Raw genomic sequence first — 22,607 nt, 5'->3', positions numbered from 1 at the left:
TCGCGGACCCATTGACTTTCAATGGGTCCGTGGAAAAATCGGTAAATACACAGTTTGGCTTCCGCGTCAGTGATCCGTTTTTCCAGTCCGTGAAAAAAATATGACCTGTCCTATTTTTTTTCACGGACAACGGTTCACAGACCCATTTGAAGTCAATGGGTCCGTGAAAAATCACGGATGCACACAAGATAGTCATCCGCGTCCGTGATCCGTGTCTATCATTTTCAAAGCAAACTTGACTTTTTTTTCTCATACAAATTTTAAAAAAACGTAACATCGGCAGTAACACCGGAGGTTTTTTTCGTATCCTGCTTTTGTCGATCTCAAATATATTTACAGGATTTTTCTTAAAAAAAAATAAAAAAAATTCACAGTTGACAACATTTGCTCGACATTTTCAGTTTCAGGGGGATGTATGGGTCAGAGGTGGGAGCAGATTCCAATTACTGTTCCAGTCATAGAAAGCCTGAGCCAGTGTCCTAGGTATTAGAGGACATGGGGAGGGGAGGACACAGCAGCCATTCAGGGGGTGGGGGAGTGTTACGTCATGTTCTGGAGGACTCGACACAACCATACAACTTAATGGAGGTGATGTAATACTACGTTTCTCCTGTAGTGGCCGCTGCAGCGGAAGAACCTAGCTAGCTGCAAGCTTCCCCTGCCACCTGATCGACAAGGATTTCAGCTGCAAGATCCACAATGATCAAGTAAAACGGTATACAAATATGCATCACAACTCCCCCCCCGGCAGTGGTCTAGAGGTGTAGACTGACGTGTCCTCCCCTTCAAAAAAATAATAAAATAAAAAAAAATGTATTTAAAAAAAAAAAACGCTTCAACATGAAGTCGATTCAACACAGATGGATACACACACTGGAGAGAAAAAAAAAAAAAAAAAAAATATATATAAAAAAAAAAGGCAACTGTATCTCATGGTGTAAAGCAGAATCCACCCCCCCTAAATGCACAACTGCAAATAACAGCTACCTGCAGAGCTGAAATCATAACGAAACATACCACCACCACTAAATTACACGCAATGCCGCTTAACCTCGTGCTTGGGACATCAAAGTGTACCCCGTCCAAAAGAAAAACAGATGGCTTTAGATACACTCTTCATTCAAGCACGGGGAAGACGGCTTCAGGTATTTAAAAAACAACTGTACAAGAAACGGGAAAAGTTAAGAAAACGCCATGCAAATCTTTTCCCACCACCAAAAAAAATGGAAAGCAATGGTAAAAAAAAAAAAAAAAAAAAAAAAAAAAAAGTTACCACCAGACAAACAGACCCTGTAAGAAAAGGGGGAGGGGCAAGTATTAGGGGGTGGGGCACCTCAGTCATCATCTCTTCCGCATTTTTCACTTTACTTTGTAGCAGATTAAGATTTAAAAGTATAAATAAATAAAAATCTGATTAATAAGGCCGTTAGACGGGGAGCTTCTGCCTGGTCTCCTTATGTTTCTACCCTTGGTTTGCAGCCAATTCTGCCTTGAGCTAAAGACCTGAGTAATCTGATTGGCAGATTACAGCCCAGAAGGGGAGGAGCCAGCTGGCAGAAGTCACATGAGGCTGACCTGAAGCTCAGGCTGCACTAGTAATCAGAATTTCTCTAAATAAATTGATGTGGAAGACGTCTACCACCAGTGATGCTCCATTAGCTGAGGTATTGGGAGAGCGAAGTGACCTCCAGATACCCCCGTTTTTTTTCACTTTTCATGTCCGTGGATCCTCCAAAAATCAAGGAAGACCCACGGATGAAAAAACGGACACGGATCACGGAACTACGGAACCCGTTTTTGCAGACCGCAAGAAAAAACGGTCGTGTGCATGAGGCCTTAAGATACTTTTTAGGAAGTCCTTTGAGGTAGGCAGATCTTCTGCTGTGACCCAGGTGTTATTACCTAGCTGGCCAGTTAAGGCTCATTATATAAAATAATCCGGTAGGGCTATACCTCCCTCTAATTTAGGACATCTCAACGTATCCAAGCTGAGTGTGGCACGGGATCTGCCCCATATAAAAACTCTGGTCATGCCATCTAATTCTTTGAACATTGATTTGGGTATATGCGTCTCTGCATGTTGAACGGTATATAGCACTTTTGGGAGTATAATCATTTTAACTAAGTTAATCCGCCCTGCCGAGATAGGCAACGGTTTCCAATTTATTCCAGATATGTTCAATTAGCGGACACATATTAAATGATAGAGCCTGGGAATATCTCTTGGTGATTTTGACTCCTAGATATTTAAAGTTATCCACCACTTTCAGCTGAGAGACATGTGAGGGTCCATTCCATTCTGCCCTGCCCAGTGGCATGTACACCGATTTCCCCCAGTTAATTCTCAGACGCGAGTAGTCCCAAATTCATCTATCAGATTCACCGCATTGCTGAGAGACAATTCAGGTGATGACAGATATGAAATCATGTCATCAGCGTACAATCCTATCCGAACTTCCTTCTCCCCCATGGTTACTCCGGTTATATTAATGCTGTTTCTCACCTTAATGGCCAAGATTTTGATTGCCAGGGCAAATAAAAAAGTGGTTATAAGGGGCAACCCTGTCTCGTCCCTCTATGAAGGGGGAAACTGTCTGACAATTCTCCATTGACCAGAATCCTACTTATTGGGTTGCTATACAGGATACTAATCCATCTAAGGAACCGAGGTCCAAACCCAAAGCTTCGGAGATAGCCAGTTAGATATGACTATTCTATGGAATCGAATGCTTTGGCTGCGGCTAGTGTCCAGTCTGCATTCATGGAACATCCCAGCTGTGTAACCACCTGTACCCTTCTTATGTTCTCTGCGGTGGACTTCCCTGGCATAAAGCCTGTTTGGTCCTCATGGATTAATGATAGAATTACCCGGTTAAGATGAGTAGCTAAAATTCTGGTTAAGATTTTGTAGTCCACATTTAGCAGTGCTATGGGTCTATGCAATCGAGAGGATCCTTGTCAGGTTTGAGCAGGAGTATTACGGTGGCTTCCTTAAATGACTCCAGTAAGTGTCCAGTTTCTAGAGCTGAATGACAGGTGGTCAACACCTCTGCATATCTGGCGTATACTTCTTTAGGGAGCCCATATGGGCCCGGGGATTTCCCTTTATTTAGATCTGCTATTGCCTGCAGTATTCTCCAAGCAAATAGGCTGATCCAATTGGGCACTTTGTAATGTGGGGGAGTTTGGGGAGAGAAAGGTCTTCTAAATAGGTAGCCATCTCCGTTTTGGATGCTGTTATATTGGATATATACAAGTCTCGATAAAAGTGTGTGAAGGTGCTGAAAATGGTTTCTTGAGTGCTGAGTACTTGTCCCATGTGATCCCTAACTGCTAGGATTGCCGCAGAGGGAGAGTCATGCCTGATTAATTGGGCCAGCAGCTTAGCCGATTGATTTCCCAGTTCAAAAGCAGTTTATTTCATAAAGAACAGTTTCCTATCAGCTTTACCTTTAAGTATTGCCAAGTATTTTCTCCCTGCTTGCAGCCACTCACTTCTGTTAGCGTCAGTCCGGTGACTAATATATTGCTGTTCTAGAGCGGTGCACAGAGACTCCAGTTCCAGTTCTGATCTTTTAGTGTCTCTTGATGTGGGATATATTAGAGAGTGTAGTGCCCCACGTAAAAAAGCTTTTAATGTGTCCCATACCAGCCCGATGTTGGATTTGTTTTCATGTGTTCTAATGAACTCCTGTATTTGATATGGCATCCCATCTGATGCGCCCATGAGGTTCAACCAGAATGGGTGTATGTTCATTCTGGACATTACTGAGGGGAAGCTTCGGATCAATGTGCCAAGTACTGGTGAAAGATCCGAAATTCCCCGGGGTAAGTACGTTATGGACCTCGAATTTAACAATGTTGATTCATTGCCTAGTATATAGTCTATCCTGGTTAGGGAGTTGTGGCTGCTACTTTGACATGAATATACTCTAGACCTGGGATATCCAAACCTCCAGAGGTCATGCCATCTAAATTCTGTTAAGAATCTGCTTAGCTGTGAGGGGTTCCATGTAAAGAACGGGCCTGCCACATCATTGTGGCGATCCAACAAGGGATCTAATATCATGTTTAAGTCTCCCATGCAAATTATTTTAGCGTGTGGGTGTGCTACGGCAAAGGTGGCTGCTAAGTGTAAAATCTGCATGGAGCCAGGGGGAGGGTTATAAACGCTCAGTAAAACATAATGTACATTGTCAATAAGAGTGTGTACAAATACATATCTGCCTTCCGTATCAATAGCTAGTTCTTTCGCCTCCCATCTTAGCTGTTTATGTTTTAATAGAGACACCCCCCTTGAGGAAGAGGAATGGTAGGAGTGTGTGCACCATTGTACCCAAGGCTTCTTCAGAACCAGAGATGTAATAGGTGTGAGATGAGTTTCTAATAAAAGAATGCACCATTGATCGTTTTTGTGGAGTCCCTAATCCCCTAACATTCTATGAAAGAATTTTCAACTCAGCCATGGAATCGTGGGTGTGAATATGTTGTCAGGAGCTAGACATATTGCGATGGCTGTGATGATACTGAGCATGTGTGTTTGATTAACCTTTAACATACTAACATTAAAAACTAGAGCCATAAACTATGAATCTTAATGCCAGGAGCTGAACAAATTGCAGTGGTTGTGATAATGTATAGCAAATTTGTTTGAGCAACCTTGAACATAGAAAACGTAGAAACTAGAAATATTAACTGTACTTGACTGTAAAGTATTCGCTGAGTAAATGTTGAGTCTGGTGTGGCTCCTTTCAATACGAGACTCTAGGCCAGTGAAGCCAGGATGCCTCCATCATTGATGATGGTTTGACAGAGGCATGCAGGCTGCAGTAACTACTTTAATACCTCTAGTTAAGCATAAAGATATGGTAGAGGCGACCCTTAGTCAGTAGCTAAACATGGAACAGAATGACCAGGAAGCTATATTTGAACATATTGAAAACATTTCAACTTAGCCTAGCCAGTCCGATTGTGCCCTCTGGTGACCAGTCCTTAGAGGGGTTCAAGGACTCCCTCGTCTTTGTGAGCTTCGCCTTAAGGCTAGCCATTCAGCAACTTCTCCAGGGGAGATGAAGAAAACCGCTCTCTTCGTCTACAACTCTTAATTTCGCAGGATATCCCATGGACTAGGGTATGTTGGCTTCTCTCAAGCCGCCGTTTGACATCCATAAAAGGTGGCACGTTGTTTTTGCAGCTCCATGGAAAGGTCTGGGAAGATGGAAACTCTGGAATCATATTTGATTTCTCGTCTTCTGGCTAAAGCCAATATCCTCTCCATCTTTGCAATTAACCACTTAAGGACCACAGGTTTATACCCCCCTAAAGACCAGGCCCTTTTTTACAAATCGGCACTCCACAACTTTAGCGGTTTATTGCTCGGTCATGCAACTTACCACCCAAATGAATTTTACCTCCTTTTCTTTTCACTAATAGAGCTTTCATTTGGTGGTATTTCATTGCTGCTGTCATTTTTACTTTTTTGTTATTAATCAAAATTTAACGATTTTTTTGCAAAAAAATGACATTTTTCACTTTCAGTTGTAAAATTTTGCAAAAAAAAACGACATCCATATATAAATTTTTCTCTAAATTTATTGTTCTACATGTCTTTGATAAAAAAAAAATGTTTGGGTAAAAAAAAAAAAAAAATGGTTTGGGTAAAAGTTATAGCGTTTACAAACTATGGTACAAAAATGTGAATTTCCGCTTTCTGAAGCAGCTCTGACTTTGAGCACCGGTCATGTTTCCTGAGGTTCTACAATGCCCAGACAGTAGAAAAACCCCACAAATGACCCCATTTCGGAAAGTAGACACCCTAAGGTATTTGCTAATGGGCATAGTGAGTTCATAGAACTTTTTATTTTTTGTCACAAGTTAGCGGAAAATGATTATTTTTTTAATTTTTTTTCTTACAAAGTCTTATATTCCACTAACTTGTGACAAAAAATAAAAACTTCCATGAACTCACTATGCCCATCACAAAATACCTTGGGGTGTCTTCTTTCCAAAATGGGGTCACTTGTGGGGTAGTTATACTGCCCTGGCATTTTAGGGGCCCAAATGCGTGCGAAGTAGTTTGAAATCAAAATCTGTAAAAAATGGCCGGTGAAATCCGAAAGGTGCTCTTTGGAATGTGGGCCCCTTTGCCCACCTAGGCTGCAAAAGTGTCACACATCTGGTATCTCCGTACTCAGGAGAAGTTGGGCAATGTGTTTTGGGGTGTCATTTTACATATACCCATGCTGGGTGAGCTAAATATCTTGGTCAAATGCCAACTTTGTATAAAAAAAAATATGGGAAAAGTTGTCTTTTGCCAAGATATTTCTCTCATCCAGCATGGGTATATGTAAACAGACACCCCAAAACACATTGCCCAACTTCTCCTGAGTACGGAGATACAAGATGTGTGACACTTTTTTGCAGCCTAGGTGGGCAAAGGGGCCCACATTCCAAAGAGCACCTTTCAGATTTCACCGGCCATTTTTTTACAGATTTTGATTTCAAACCACTTCTCACGCATTCGGCCCCTAAAATGCCAGGGCAGTATAACTACCCCACAAGTGACCCCATTTTGGAAAGAAGACACCCCAAGGTATTTCATGATGGGCATAGTGAGTTCATGGAAGTTTTTATTTTTTGTCACAAGTTAGTGGAATATGAGACTTTGTAAGAGAGAAAAAAAAAAAAAAAAAAAAAAAAAAAAAAAAAAAAAGGAATCATTTTCCGCTAACTTGTGACAAAAAATAAACAAATTCTAGGAACTCGCCATGCCCCTCACGGAATACCTTGGGGTGTCTTCTTTCCAAAATGGGGTCACTTGTGGTGTAGTTATACTGCCCTGGCATTCTAGGGGCCCTAATGTGTGGTAAGTAGGTAAATGACCTGTGAAATCCGAAAGGTGCTTTTTGGAATGTGGGCCTCTTTGCCCACCTAGGCTGCAAAAAAGTGTCACACATGTGGTATCAGGAGAAGTTGGGCAATGTGTTTTGGGGTGTCTTTTTACATATACCCATGCTGGGTGAGAGAAATATCTTGGCAAAAGACAACTTTTCCCCTTTTTTATACAAAGTTGGCATTTGACCAAGATATTTATCTCACCCAGCATGGGTATATGTAAAATGACACCCCAAAACACATTGCCCAACTTCTCCTGAGTACGGCGATACCAGATGTGACACTTTTTTGCAGCCTAGATGCGCAAAGGGGCCCACATTCCTTTTATGAGGGCATTTTCAGACATTTGGATCCCAGACTTCTCACGCTTTAGGGCCCCTAAAATGCCAGGGCAGTATAAATACCCCACATGTGACCCCATTTTGGAAAGAAGACACCCCAAGGTATTCAATGAGGGGCATGGCGAGTTCAAAGAATTATTTTTTTTTTGGCACAAGTTAGCGGAAATTGATTTATTTTCTCACAAAGTCTCCCTTTCCGCTAACTTGGGACAAAAATTTCAATCTTTCATGGACTCAATATGCCCCTCAGCGAATACCTTGGGGTGTCTTCTTTCCGAAATGGGGTCACATCTGGGGTATTTATACTGCCCTGGCATTCTAGGGGCCCTAAAGCGTGAGAAGAAGTCTGGAATATAAATGTCTAAAAATTTTTACGCATTTGGATTCCGTGAGGGGTATGGTGAGTTCATGTGAGATTTTATTTTTTGACACAAGTTAGTGGAATATGAGACTTTGTAAGAAAAAAAATAAAAATTTCCGCTAACTTGGGCCAAAAAAAAAGTCTGAATGGAGCCTTACAGGGGAGTGATCAATGACAGGGGGGTAATCAATGACAGGGGGGTGATCAGGGAGTCTATATGGGGTGATCACCCCTCTGTCATTGATCACCCCCCTATAAGGCTCCATTCAGATGTCCGTATGTGTTTTGCGGATCCGATCCATGTATCCGTGGATCCGTAAAAATCATACGGACATCTGAATGCAGCCTTACAGGGGGGTGATCAGGGAGTCTATATGGGGTGATCACCCCCATCATTGATCACGCCCCTGTAAGGCTCCATTCAGACGTCCGTATGCGTTTTGCGGATCCGATCCATCTATCAGTGGATCTGTAAAAATCATGCGGACGTCTGAATGGAGCTTTACAGGGGGGTGATCAATGACAGGGGGGTGATCAATGACAGGGGGGTAATCAATGACAGGGGGGTAATCAATGACAGGGGGGTAATCAATGACAGGGGGGTAATCAATGACAGGGGGGTAATCAATGACAGGGGGGTAATCAATGACAGGGGGGTAATCAATGACAGGGGGGTAATCAATGACAGGGGGGTAATCAATGACAGGGGGGTAATCAATGACAGGGGGGTAATCAATGACAGGGGGGTAATCAATGACAGGGGGGTAATCAATGACAGGGGGGTAATCAATGACAGGGGGGTAATCAATGACAGGGGGGTAATCAATGACAGGGGGGTAATCAATGACAGGGGGGTAATCAATGACAGGGGGGTAATCAATGACAGGGGGGTAATCAATGACAGGGGGGTAATCAATGACAGGGGGGTAATCAATGACAGGGGGGTAATCAATGACAGGGGGGTGATCAGGGAGTCTATATGGGGTGATCAGGGGCTAATAAGGGGTTGATAAGTGACGGGGGGGGGGGGGGGGTGTAGTGTAGTGTGGTGCTACATATTGTTGAGCTACCTGTGTCCTCTGGTGGTCGATCCAAACAAAAGGGACCACCAGAGGACCAGGTAGCAGGTATATTAGACGATGTTATCAAAACAGCGTCTAATATACCTGTTAGGGGTTAAAAAAAAAAATCGCATCTCCAGCCTGCTAGCGAACGATCGCCGCTGGCAGGCTGGAGATCCACTCGCTTACCTTCCGATCCTGTGTGCGCGCGTTCACAGGAAATCTCGGCTCACGCGAGATGACGCCAATCGGCGTTAGTGTGACCTGGGAGAGCCGCCGCGATGACGCCTTTCGGGGTTAGCGCGGCGGCAAGTGGTTAAGAAATATTGCAAGCATGGGTAGAGGTGGGGCTCCAGGTGGCTGAGGTCTTGCTGGCACCCTGTGAGCCCTTTCAACTGCAAATGCCAAAGAGAAGTTTGCATCCGGGAAAAAGTTCTTTAAGCCACTTATCTATAAACTCACCTGGAGTACGACCCTCTGCTTTTTCAGTCAAGCCAATAATTCTTATATTATTTCTCCAGAGTCTATTTTCCAAGTCCGCTTTCTGTTTCCAGAGTTCTGCTTTAGTGTTCAGCTTGGAAATGGATCTGGGAACAGTTGCCGTTGCATCTTTAATGCGCGATATACGTTCTTCAGCATGTTGGACTCTGTCCTGCAAATTATGCATATCTTGAAGCAGGAGGCCTAGATCAATCTTAACTTCATCCAGTTTCCCTGTAAGACGTCTTGCAGGCCGTAATAGCTTCTAGGACTTGTGCTGTTACTTGTTTAAGGGCAGGTGTCCTCAGGAGCTGTTGCAGGGACTATAGTGTCCGATGCAGTGCTAGCCCTTGTGTGCACATTTCGCTGCGGTAGAGGAGACTGCGACACCTCCTCTGGTTGTCTTGCGAATTCTTTCAGTTTGTCTGCCGCACTTTGTGCTTTTTGTGGCCCCATTATTATATTGATTTGAAAGCAAGTATATCTGATTTATAGCTATTGTGAGCACTTCTACAGCTCAATTAGCTTCTTTGTGGCTATGGGGCCTGCCAGAGGAGCGTGCAGAGGCTGTCCTGCACCCCTGTATTAAGGAAATAGTCCCAGAAGGGGGTTAGAGGGTTCTTTTGAAGAGGTTGCACTGTCCACTTTATGTGTAGACCGATACTCTGCTGCGCCGCACAAAGCTCCCTCCTGGTGCTGCCGGGGAGCTGGTAAAAATGGCCGACTGGCAGGAAAGTAAGCGGGGACTCGCAGCACCTACTGCTTCCAATCTTCCTCCGGCCCCTCTCTCCATGTCTCTCACCTCTTCACAGCTGCGTTGTACACCTCCACCCCACCCCTCACTTCAGGGTAAGTCGGATATGTGTTGGCTTTCTGATGATGTCGGGGGGTCCTCCAAGGATTCTGTTATAATGGTGCTGGCTGGTAGTAGTAAGGATTTGCCCTGTAGTTCTGCGCTGGCCGGGGAGCTCAGCTCACACACATTCAGCCATGTCGTAGTGTAAATTTTAGCTAAATATATACTGGAAAGATTTATGTTCCATAACAAAGTTTTGTCTGGTTCAGACCCTGCAGAACTGCAACACATTTCAAAACCTCATGCACAAATAGTGGAAAAACTCGGTTTGAAAAGGATGAGAGCAAGTTATGTTTTTTCAAATTTGGACGACTTATTTTGTGGATTTCACCTTTGGAATCTATGGTAAATCTACATGCGTCTCTGAACACAACCTTTTGCTGCACTCAGCAATAGCCTCATTGACAATCACATTAACCATTCCCTGTCATTTTTTTTAATTTAAACCAGGCATGGGAAACCTGCGGCCCTCCAGCTGTTGCAAAACTACAACTCCCAGCATTCCTGGACAGACTATTACTATCGGCCTGCAGCAGAGCATGGTGGGAGTTGTAGTTTTACAACAGCTGGAGGGCAGTAGGTTGAACATCCCTGATTTAAACCAAACAAGGGATATGTTGGCCACAATTTTCCAGTCTTGAAGGACAGGTATATGCTCAAGCATCCAAAATTTAGAAACAAATCAGGGACCAGTAGAAAAGTTCTATCAGAAACTGAAGGGTATATTTCCAGGTCCGTAAATAACTTTACTATTACTAGCAGTCACATCTCATCATTGGGAAGAAAAAAAAAAATGATTAGGACCATTATTTCAGGGAAGGGGGCTCTGGTCAAAGGATTTACAAAAGTAATAGACGAGATATAAGGTACCTATTAATTCATGAAATCATACCTTGTGCAGTCCTTTGAACTCATATCTACGATCTCTGAAAGCGCGCACCGTATCTACATAGAAAGAGTTCTCCCGCTGACATATGGTAGTGACACGGTCTTCCAGTCTGGTGATACGAATCTTCTTGTAAGCTTTTCTACAATAATCTGCGGAAAAGAATTTGTGGATAGTCCAATTTTAACTCTTTTATAAGTGTTAAAAGGAATGTCACAGAAAAAAATGCACCAAACGGATATGCCACTGACTATACTGGCTAGTCATAAATGCAGATATTAAAAGCTAAGACTTTTGCCAATATATTCCCGTCAGGAAAATATCAGAGCCCATCATGCACCACGTCGCGGTCACTCAGCATGGCAAGTTTTGCCACTATATTTCTGTGTTTTTGTCTTGTTTTATATGCAGTGTATGTGCCTTTACCTGGCATTCAAACACTCTTTTGCACCTGGTAACCTCCATCACATGGTCTGATATGGGTGTGGCTTACAGTCTGGCTTTGTTCACATTGCATTAGTTGTCCTGCTATGCGGTTGTGTGGAAGCTTGGCTGTGAGCTGGATTACATCACCTTCAGACCTTGTTCACACCATAGGTAGCGTAGTGGTAGGACCCCTTGCCATGCTGAGTGACCGTGACGTGGTGCATGATGGGCTCCGATATTTTCCTGACAGGAATATATTGGCGAAAGTCTCAGCTTTTAATATCTGCATTTATGACTAGCCAGTATAGTCAGTGGCATATCCGTTTAGTGCATTTTTTCTGGGATTTATAGGATTATAATTTTCATCCGCACAATGCTCCGTTTTGTGTAGGATGCCTTTGTGGTGCATGTGGACCGCGCTGACATCCTCCACCGTATGCAATTTTTTTGCTGGGGATAGTCGTTTGCTGCGGTCCACATGCGGTGGGGCTACTCCCCCAATGAAAAACACGCTACAGCGTTAGGGGTTGAGCAGCTCCTCCAGAATTGCCACTATATTTCTGTGTTTGTGTCTTAAAAGGAATGTCACAGAAAACGGCCTATTGTTTAAATCTAAATTTTATGTTAAAGGGCTTATTCCATGGCTACATGCCCATGAACTTATTTTTTGTCTGTGTCCGTTCTGTTTTTTTTTTGTGGCCCATATGCAGAAACATTCATTTCAATGGGTCCACAAAAAAACGTAAATGACTCAGTGTGCATTTTGTTGTCGTATATGTCCGTAAGTCCTTTCCGCAAAAAGATAGAACATGTCCTATTCTTATCAGTTTTGCGGAGAAGGATAGGCATGGTTACAATGGATCCGCAAAAAATAAAATAAAAAACACTGATGCAAAAACATGTCAAATGGACGTGGTCCGTTTTTTTTTGCGGATTCGTGTTTTGCAGACTGCAAAATAGATATGGTCGTGTGCATGACCCCTAATGCTCACGGTGCTCAGCTGAGCGCCTCTGCCCTTTTGGCTACAAAATGAGTGTTACATGTTAAGCTTTGCTCACCTGCCAGTCGCTTCTTTTCATATTTTGCTTGCTCCTCTCTTGTTAGCTCATGAAATGCTCTTGGGGGCTTCCCAGGGAACAGAGGGGGAAACTTCTCAGATTCTAACTGTTGCTGAATACGATGATATTCACTGCGGCTGGCTGGCACTGTGTAAGAAGAAAAAAGGAATCAGTGTGTATACATCTGCTTCGCATGTTTAATATAGATATAGGTGTGTGTGTATGTGTGGTGAAATATAGTACACAAGGCTTTTCCATTTTTTTTCCTCAATGGAACACTATGGTGACAAATGCCACTGTATGGCATCTGAGGTGGCTGTTTTAACCTCAAAGCATAACACTGTACGTGTATGGAATTAGTATGCATGGGATGAGAGCTCACATGCTGACCTAGCTCCACACATGGCAGGTGTCTGCTGTATAATATGGCAGACACCAGTCAGCAGTGACCAGGATTGTCAGAGAGACCACTCCTTCACAGGCTCACTTTGCCTTCTGATCAGAGCCCGCTGCCGTATGCACACGATAAGAGACGCCTATGCGCACTCCCATGGTCCCAGCCACCAGAGGCTGGCACTTTTTCCTATAGCGTACAAGCATGGCCACCGCTCCTGGATTGTAGGGTGGTCGTAAGCCCTGGAAACGAATAGTGTATAATTATATAATTTGATGCAAAGATGAATGAAGCCAGCAAAGAAGGCAATATGGACAATCACAATACATTAGTAAGTGCCCTGGATTAAAAGGGGTTGTCTCACCTCAGACAATAGGGGTATATCGCTAGGATATGCCTCCAATGTCTGACAGGTGTGGGACCCAGAGGTACAACCCACACCTATCTTTAGAATGAAGCCCACAAAGTGAAAGAGGGAGCATCATGCATGGGTGGCTGCCCTCTTCTGATTCGGTTTCGATTTGGCCCCTAAAATTTTAATTTAGTAGCCGGCACCCAACCTCTATGACAGGGAGCTGCGATCCGCTGCAGTTAACCCCTCAGGTGCGGCTATTTGATTCCGGCACCCGCCTCCTGTATTTGTATTAACATGTCAGTTATCTTCATTGGTGGCGCAGTTCTTGGGGCATTTTCCCTTCAGTTTTGTCTTCAGCAAGTGAAATGCATGCTCAATCGGATTCAGGTCAGGTGATTGACTTGGCCATTGCATAACATTCCACTTCTTTCCCATAAAAAACTCTTTGGTTGCTTTTGCAGTATGCTTTGGGTCATTGTCCATCTGCACTGTGAAGCGCTGTCCAATGAGTTCTGAAGCATTTGGCTGAATATGAGCAGATAATATTGCCCGAAACACTTCAGAATTCATCCTGCTGCTTTTGTCAGCAGTCACATCATCAATAAATACAAGAGAACCAGTTCCAATGGCAGCCATACATGCCCACGCCATGACACTACCACCACCATTCTTCACGGATGAGGTGGTATGCTTAGGATCATGAGCAGTTCCTTTCCTTCTCCATACTCTTCTCATCACTCTGGTACAAGTTCATCTTGGTCTCATCTGTCCATAGGATGTTGTTCCAGAACTGTGAAGGCTTTTTTAGATGTCGTTTGGCAAACTCTAATCTGGCCTTCCTGTTTTTGAGGCTCACCAATGGTTTACATCTTGTGGTGAACCCTCTGTATTCATTCTGGTGAAGTCTTCTCTTGATTGTTGACTTTGACACACATACACCAACCTCCTGGAGAGGGTTCTTGATCTTGCCAACTGTTGTGAAGGGTGTTTTCTTCACCAGGGAAAGAATTCTTCGGTCATCCACCACAGTTGTTTTCCGTGGTCTTCGGTTCTTGTGGTGTTGCTGAGCTCACCGATGCGTGCCTTCTTTTCAAGAATGTTCCAAACAGTTGTTTTGGCCACGACTAATGTTTTGGCCATCTCTCTGATGGGTTTGTTTTGTTTTTTCAGCCTAATGATGGCTTGCTTCACCGATAGTGACGGCTCTTTGGATCTCATCTTGAGAGTTGACAGCAACAGATTCCAAATGCAAATGGCACACTTGAAATGAACTCTGGACCTTTTATCTGCTCATTGTAATTGGGATAATGAGGGAATAACACACCTGGCCATGGAACAGCCGAGAAGCCAATTGTCCCATTACTTTTGGCCCCTTAACAAGTGGGAGGCATATGAAAACTGTTGTAATTCCTACACCGTTCACCTGATTTGGATGTAAATACCCTCAAATTAAAGCTGACAGTCTGCAGTTAAAGCACATCTTGTTAGTTTCATTTCAAATCCATTGTGGTGGTGTATAGAGCCAAAAATGTCAGAATTGTGTCGATGTCCCAATATTTATGGACCCAACTACAGCAAATGATAAGATGTCTCCTATCTTTTGCGGTGTAGAGGCGCGGATTGGAAGCCCACCGAAACCCTTCCATGGGCTTTCGGGTCCTTGCCTCGGCACCGCAAAAGATAGGACATATCCTATCATTTTCTGTATGTTGCAGATCACTGACCCATTCAAGTCAATGGCTCCGCACCACAGCAGGGAGTATGCATTGCCGACCGCTATTTGCAATCCCCAACAAGGGCCCGGCGGTCATACATTTGTCTGTCTGAATGAGCCCTTCCCCTGACAGGTCTCTTTTAGTAACTACTTGCATCCTTCATGTAATAATTCTGGAGCATCCATTCTTATGACTAGGTTGTGCTATTCCTTTATTATTTCCACTTTACAGAGGAATTGCCTGTATCCTGCAATAAAAGGTTCAACTAAAGGTGTGCCTCTGCCCAGTCTGTAGCAAGTGTCAGACTGTGCAGGGACACCCACCCCCAATTGGTGACACCCATCTGGATCTTTATTACAGAAAGCTGGGAATTAATTCTTGAACTTCTAGAAGTAATAACAGATAAACGGCACAATGTACCAAATACAAGTGTCACACTGTTAAAGGGTTGCAGTCACTATATTGTGATAGCAGATTGTATAATAGAATAAAGCCTTATTTACTGTGATTATATAAAGACAGCCTTAAATGTAGTTAATCTGGGAAGTTGTAAGGACTTTCTAAATTACATTTACAAGAAAGCTCAGACACATAATGCGATAGTCATCTGAAATCTAAGTCTCTAATGGCCAGTTTACTTCAGTCTATTACATCTCCTGTCGGCAGACACAAACAATTGCTTCTATTAGGGCAGCCAATAAAAATCTAAACCTTTATTAAGAGAAGATGTTCCTGGTAGTTAAAAATATAATTGAAACAAATAAAATTACATCTGGGAATACCATAGAGTAAATACATTAAGCGCACAGAACATAATATTGGCTTTCCAACCTGTAATGATATGTGTAATGGCTACTGACAAAAACCAATGACCATAGAGCGTTGGCTACTGTACCTTATGACGAAACTGGAAAGTAAAAGGTGTCCCTTGTAGGATTAAATCTCCCTTTACAGCATGGAATATACTGCCTTTACATAGACTGTTCATACATCAAAAATGCTAAAGAAAGCCAGAATTTGCCTTCTAGATCTCCAGCTTGTGCTTAGGATTGCTGAGATAACCGCAGTCTAGAGATGAATTGGCGACAGGCTGATAGAAGGCATTCCTGTTCATAATGCCCAACTGGCAGGTCCCATCTGTGGCTCAAATTCACATGGTGCTGCTTTCCCAATTATAATAAAATAAATAAAAAAATAAAAAAAAAGTGCTTTGACCACTTGGATAGAACAGACAAGCTCCTACATATTCTCTTCTTATGGGGCACTGTGGCATCTTTGTAGGAATCCAACTGGCAAATATGACCTCCACAACAATCTAAATAGTTGCAAATAGCTAAGTTTACCAATATGTTTCAGCTGGAAATGCTCTAAGAAAAACCAAAGAACCACTTACTGAACTCTCCCCTCCACTGCCAAGTCATTTTGCGTTGGCATGTGGCTCCTGGCTTGTTGAAGTCACAAGCTGCACACGTCACTTCATCAACCATGGCAGAAGGCTAGAGAGACAAGGAGGTGATAAAGGACGTTTTACGATAAAATAGAATACAGTGAAATAAAAAAAACGAGATGTGGTGACTTCTTACTAACCTGCAAACGATTGGTGAGAATGATATTGGGATACATGGCCCCGACATCCAGATGGTAAATGAGTGGGCACTCAATTCTATTTGGAACTTCTTTCAGAGAATTCAACTTTCTTTTAATCTCATCACAAACCTAAAAAAAAAAAAAAAAAAAAAAAAAAGAAGATTATAAAACTATCCTTTCAAATTTCTTGGTATTAAAGAGGTTTTCTAGAGAGGACTAATGATGACCGACCCTTAGTATATCTTATTGTTGGCATCCTTCCTAACCATGATCATCTGCACTCTGGTGAGTAATGCTGCCACTTCCTAGGCCAGTTCATTGGTAACATGACCTAGGTACAGTTCAGTCCTATTTAAGAGAATGACCTGGGCTGCAATACCGAGCACAGCCACTGCACAATGTATAGCGCTGTGCTTGGTATGCTGTGAGAAGGCTGCGGTGCTCTAAGTGCAGCGGCCACTTCAGACAGCTGATCGGTGGCAGCGCTGGGTCTTGGATCTTTACAGAATAGAAACTAATGACCATGAGGATAGGTCAAAAATATATTCCCAGAGACCCCTTTAAGTCATTGGTGTGACATTTTTAGAAAAAACAGGTACCTCCTGGAAGTTGGTGATTTCCTCCAATGGGACTTTCTCCTCCTCTTCTATAGCATGACGGAGGGTCAACTCAACGCGCTGCAGAAGGAAATCGAAGGCAGCAGGGTTCTGAAAAGAGGACACAAATTAGGTCTTCCACCATGTATTGCCCATCATGCCTGCTCAATGACCAGCTAGTCACCCTTATAAGGATACTTTCACATTAGCGTTTTCAGTTTTGTCCCCATTCATTGTCAGGGGGGACGAAACTGAACGGAACGAAACGGAACGCACCAAAATGCATTTTGTTCTGTTTGGTTGCGCCCCTATTGCGGACAGAAAAACGATGCAAGAAGCATTTTTTTATCCGCGATGTTGTGCGGAGCAAGATGGATCCGTCATGACTCACAATGTAAGTCAAAGGGGATGGATCAGTTTTCTCTGACAATAGAAAACGGATCCGTCCCCTTTTGACTTTCAATGGTGTTCAAGACAGATCTGTCATGGCTATAGAATACATAATACAACCAGATCCGTTCATGACGGATGCATGCGGTTGTATTATTATAACGGAAGCGTTTTTGCAGATCCATGACGGATCCGCAAAAAAAGCTAATGTGAAAGCAGCCTAAGTTAACCAATTCACAAACAAACGTCCCTGTAAAAGTGCACAAAATGTTATGTTACCAGTTACATAATGCATCTTGGAATATTATAAAGTGCAGTCCCATGTTAAACGTGATTTATTTGCATCGCTTCCTATAAGAGACACTCACCATTTTGAAACGGCAAGGAATGTCACTACGGAAGACGCCAGACTCCAAAGCTTCCACATGGCCACCCACATACGTCTCAGAGTCCAGCACGTGGCCATCATTAGTCAGCTTGTTAAACACGGTTTCTTGTTTGTTAGGGAAGATTATATTGGCATGATAAGCCTGGACCATCAGCAATGCCTCACACAGAGTTCCAGAGCCTTTTCTTAACACCTAAGTGCAAACAGAGGAAACAGGGTGAAATGCAACAATATAGCAAATGAAAATTACGTTTGCATTAAAGCAACACAGTAAACAATGTAAATACATTACCTCATCTGGCTCCATAGGGATAATGGTGCAGAGCGCAAAGATAAAGGGATGAACATACTTCATGTACATGTAATACGTCGCAACAGCATCAGATACTGAGTATGTGGCCAGCACCTACAAAGCAGTCAGAGCACAAGACAAGAAAGGCCTTATTACACACTGCAAGTAATAAAAGCACCAGCTCAAGTAGCAGTTTCACCCAGACTACGGGGGGAGAAAGAAAAAGCGTGAATGAGAAAAAATAAAATATTGAAGGCATCAAAACTATGAATTAACACATACGGAATTATATACATAACAAACAAGTGTGAAACAACTGAAAATATGTCATATTCTAGGTTCTTCAAAGTAGCCACCTTTTGCTTTGATTACTGCTTTGCACACTCTTGGCATTCTCTTGATGAGCTTCAAGAGGTAGTCCCCTGAAATGGTTTTCACTTCACAGGTGTGCCCTGTCAGGTTTAAGAAGTGGGATTTCTTGCCTTATAAATGGGGTTGGGACCATCAGTTGCGTTGAGGAGAAGTCAGGTGGATACACAGCTGATAGTCCTACTGAATAGACTGTTAGAATTTGTATTATGGCAAGAAAAAAGCAACTAACAGTCTATTTCAGTTTCTCTACTTCTGTAATACATAGTAATACCCCCAAAAATTGTGATGACTTTACATTCCCCATATGTCTACTTCAGGTTTGAATTATTTTGGGAATGATATTTTATTTATTATTATATTTTTGGGGAGGTTATAAGGCTTAGAAGTTTAGAAGCAAATCTTGAAATTTTTCAGAAATTTACAAAAACCCAATTTTTAGGAACCACTACAGGTCTGAAGTCACTTTGCGAGGCTTACATAATAGAAACCGCCCAAAAATGACCCCATTCTATAAACTACACCCCTCAAGGTATTCAAAACTGATTTTACAAACTTCGTTAACTCTTTAGGTGTTGCACAAGAGTTATTGGCAAATGGGGATGAAATTTGAGAATTTCATTTTTCTTTGCCCAATTTTCCATTTTAACCCATTTTTTCCCCACTAAGAAAGCAAGGGTTAACAGCCAAACAAGACTATCTTTATTGCCCTGACTCTGCGGTTTACAGAAACACCCCATATGTGGCCGTAAACTACTGTACGGCCACACAGCGGGGCGTAAAAAGAAAGATGCGCCGTTTGGTTTTTGGAGGGCTGATTTTGCTGGACTGGTTTTTTTACACCATGTCCCATTTGAAGCCCCCTGATGCACCCCTAGAGTGGAAACTCCATAAAAGTGACCCCATCGAAGAAACTACACCCCTCAAGGTATTTAAAACTGATTTTACAAACTTTGTTAACCCTTTAGGTGTTGCACAAGATTTAATGGAAAATAGAGATACAATTTCACTTTTTTGGCAGATTTTCCATTTTAATATTTTTTTTCCAGTTACAAAGCAAGGGTTAACAGCCAAACAAAACTCATTATTTATGGCCTTGATTCTGTAGTTTACAGAAACACCCCATATGTGGTAGTAAACTGCTGTACGGGCACACGGCAAGTTGCAGAAGGAAAGGAATGCCATACGGTTTTTGGAAGGCAGATTTTGCTGGACTGTTTTTTTTTTGACACCATGTCCCATTTGAAGCCCCCCTGATGCACCCCTAGAGTACAAACTCCAAAAAAGTGACCCCATTTTAGAAACTACGGGATAGGGTGGCAGTTTTGTTGGTACTAGTTTAGGGTACATATGATTTTTGGTTGCTTTATATTACACTTTTTGTGAGGCAAGACAACAAGAAATAGCTTTTTTGGCACAGTTTATTTTTTTATTTTATTTACAACATTCATCTGACAGGTTAGATCATGTGGTAATTTTATAGAGCAGGTTGTCACGGACGCAGCGATACCTAATATGTATACAATTTTTTTTATTTATGTAAGTTTTACACAATGATTCCATTTTTAAAACAAAAAAAATGTTTTAGTGTCTCCATAGTCTAAGAGCCATAGTTTTTTCAGTTTTTGGGCGATTATCTTAAGTAGGGTCTCATTTTTTGCGGGATGAGATGACGGTTTGATTTGCACTATTGTGGGATGCATATGACTTTTTGATCGCTTGCTATTACACTTTTTGTGACGTAAGATGACAAAAAAAAAAAAAAGGCTTTTTTACACCGTTTTTATTTGTATTTTTTTACGGTGGTCATCTGAGGGGTTAGGTCATGTGATATTTTTATAGAGCCAGTCGATACGGACGCGGCGATACCCAATATGTATACTTTTTTTTATTTATGTAAGTTTTACACAATGATTTCCTTTTTGAAACAAAAAAAATAAAATAAAATAAAAAAAAACACACATGTTTTAGTGTTTCCATAGTCTAAGCCATAGTTTTTGGGCGATTATCTTGGGTAGGGTATGATTTTTTCGGGATGAGATGACGGTTTGATAGGCACTATTTTGGCGTACATGCAACTTTTTTGATCACTTTTATTACCTTTTATGGGAAGTAAGGTGGGCAAAATTTCTATTTCATCATAGTTTTTTATTTTTATGGCGTTTACCGTTCGGGTAAAGTACCATGACCGTTTTATAGATCAGGTCGTTACGGACGCGGCGATACCAAACATGTGTAGGGAATTTAATTTTTTTCATTTTTAATCAGTGATAAATGTGTTTTTTGATTTTTACTTTTCACTTTTTTTTTAGACCCAGACCCACTTGGTTCTTGAAGATCCAGTGGGTCTGATGTCTGTATAATACAGAATAGTACACTATATAGTGTTTTGTACTGTATTTTACACTTTGTCTGAACAGATCTATGCCTTTAGCACAGATCTGTTCAGCACCATGGACAGCAGGATGCCTGAGAAGGCGTCCTGTTGCCATGGGAACCTTCCCCGTCTGCTCAGTAGTGGCTAGAACTGCGCAGACGGGGAAGGGTAAGGAGGGGGGCTCTTTCCCTCTCCATCGGGGGGCTGCAAAGACACAGCAGCATCCTCCCCGATGGGAGAGGGAGGGAGCTCCCTGAGCTGTTAACCTTTTCCATACAGCGGTCCGTACGGACCGCGGTATGGAAAGGGTTAAACGGCTGACATCGTATCCTTAAGTACCAGGGCACAAGGGCGTACCTGTACGCCCTATGTCCTTAAGAGGTTAAAGAGAAAGACACTTTGAAAGATTCCTTTATGTTAGAAGGGTCCCTAACCAGCTGCTCACAAGGAGTCCAGTTACCGGGACCTCCAACAATCAGCTGGAATCTTTGAGGGAACCAGAAGGTAAATGTTCAGTCTCCACGAAATTCAATGAGCAGTCCAAACACGCACATGTGCCAGGGTCCTCTATTGCAAAGTGTCAGTGTTTCTTAGGCTTCGTTCACATCACCGTTCAGCTTATCCATTCTCCTGCCCAGTTTAGGGGCAGGAAAACTGAAAGGGCGGATTCAGCCCATAACTGAGCCGAACGGAGCCCACGGGCCCCATAGACTATAATGGGGTCTGTTAGGTTTCCGCTCAGAAGAAGATTTTGGAGCGGAGACAGCAGTTGTGCATGCAGGACTTTTGTCTCCGCTTCAAAAATCATCATCTTCTGAGCGGACACCTAACAGACCCCATTATAGTCTATGGGGCCCGTGGGCTCCGTTCAGCTCAGTTATGTGCCGAATCTGTCCTTTCTGGAAAGGCTGAACGGTGATGTGAATGAAGCTTAAGCCATGTATACCGCAATTATATAAATTACATCAACATACCCACAAACTTGTAATCATGCACTGTGCAGTTTACTAAAAATGCACAGCACATGTACCACAGGGTGATGATAACCTAGGTCCAGGGGTTAGCAACCCTCCAGCTGTTGTGAAACTACACTCCCAGCATGGTGCATTCCCTTTTATAGGAGTTCCGAGGACAGCTTAGTACTTGTGCATGATGGGTGATGTAGTGTCAAAGCAGATGGAGTGTTGGAGGTTGACACTTGATCTAAGCTCAAACCTTTAACATAAAAGCACTGACATTTGCTGACAGACCCTAAAACTAGATTTACACAAAGCCAAAACAAGGAGCTATGTCCCAAAGTATCCTCTCCTGATGTTGGCGTGAGGAGAAAAATAAAAACAAAAAAGGACACCAAGAACTTGGCCTCTGTGAATCTGACCATACACTAGCATATTTTAAAAAGTTTGCCAATCTCATTTAAGAGAAAACTGAAATTCATCAAATAGGAGGAAGTGAAGGTCACATAGATGGGACAATAAGAGAGAAAGAAGAGGCCGCTAATTCAGACACCCGTCTGAGAGACATGATGGCCACAAGGAACAGGACAGAGGCGTAGAAGGGTGAAGCTTGGAGCGCCGAGAGCACAGTATTTAGTTCCCAGGGCGGTACCGGGGGACGGTACAGAGGAACCAATGAGCCACCCCATGAAGGGGCCAGGGGACGCCGGAGGAGGATGGATAGTGCAGACACTTGACCCTTCAAGGAACAGAGTCCCAGTCCCAGGCCGGACTGGAGAAAGGACCGAACCGTGGGGAGAGAAAAGGCGGAGTGGGGGAACGCC

The 22,607-nt window shown here is 42.8% G+C and overlaps 1 protein-coding gene across 1 annotated transcript in view; it reads right to left on the bottom strand.

The window, feature by feature from the left end:
- Positions 1-22,607, bottom strand: part of POLE (DNA polymerase epsilon, catalytic subunit) — a 125,837-nt gene that overhangs the window by 62,151 nt on the left and 41,079 nt on the right. The window contains 7 exon segments of the mRNA XM_040416726.1: positions 10,886-11,031; positions 12,365-12,511; positions 16,222-16,324; positions 16,416-16,544; positions 17,015-17,122; positions 17,770-17,982; positions 18,082-18,195. Of these exon segments, the coding sequence (XP_040272660.1) occupies positions 10,886-11,031; positions 12,365-12,511; positions 16,222-16,324; positions 16,416-16,544; positions 17,015-17,122; positions 17,770-17,982; positions 18,082-18,195 (960 nt within the window).

This window comes from Bufo bufo, chromosome 2, assembly GCF_905171765.1.
Source record: "Bufo bufo chromosome 2, aBufBuf1.1, whole genome shotgun sequence".
Classification (NCBI taxonomy): domain Eukaryota; kingdom Metazoa; phylum Chordata; class Amphibia; order Anura; family Bufonidae; genus Bufo; species Bufo bufo.
This window is presented reverse-complemented; position numbering and strand designations above follow the sequence as displayed.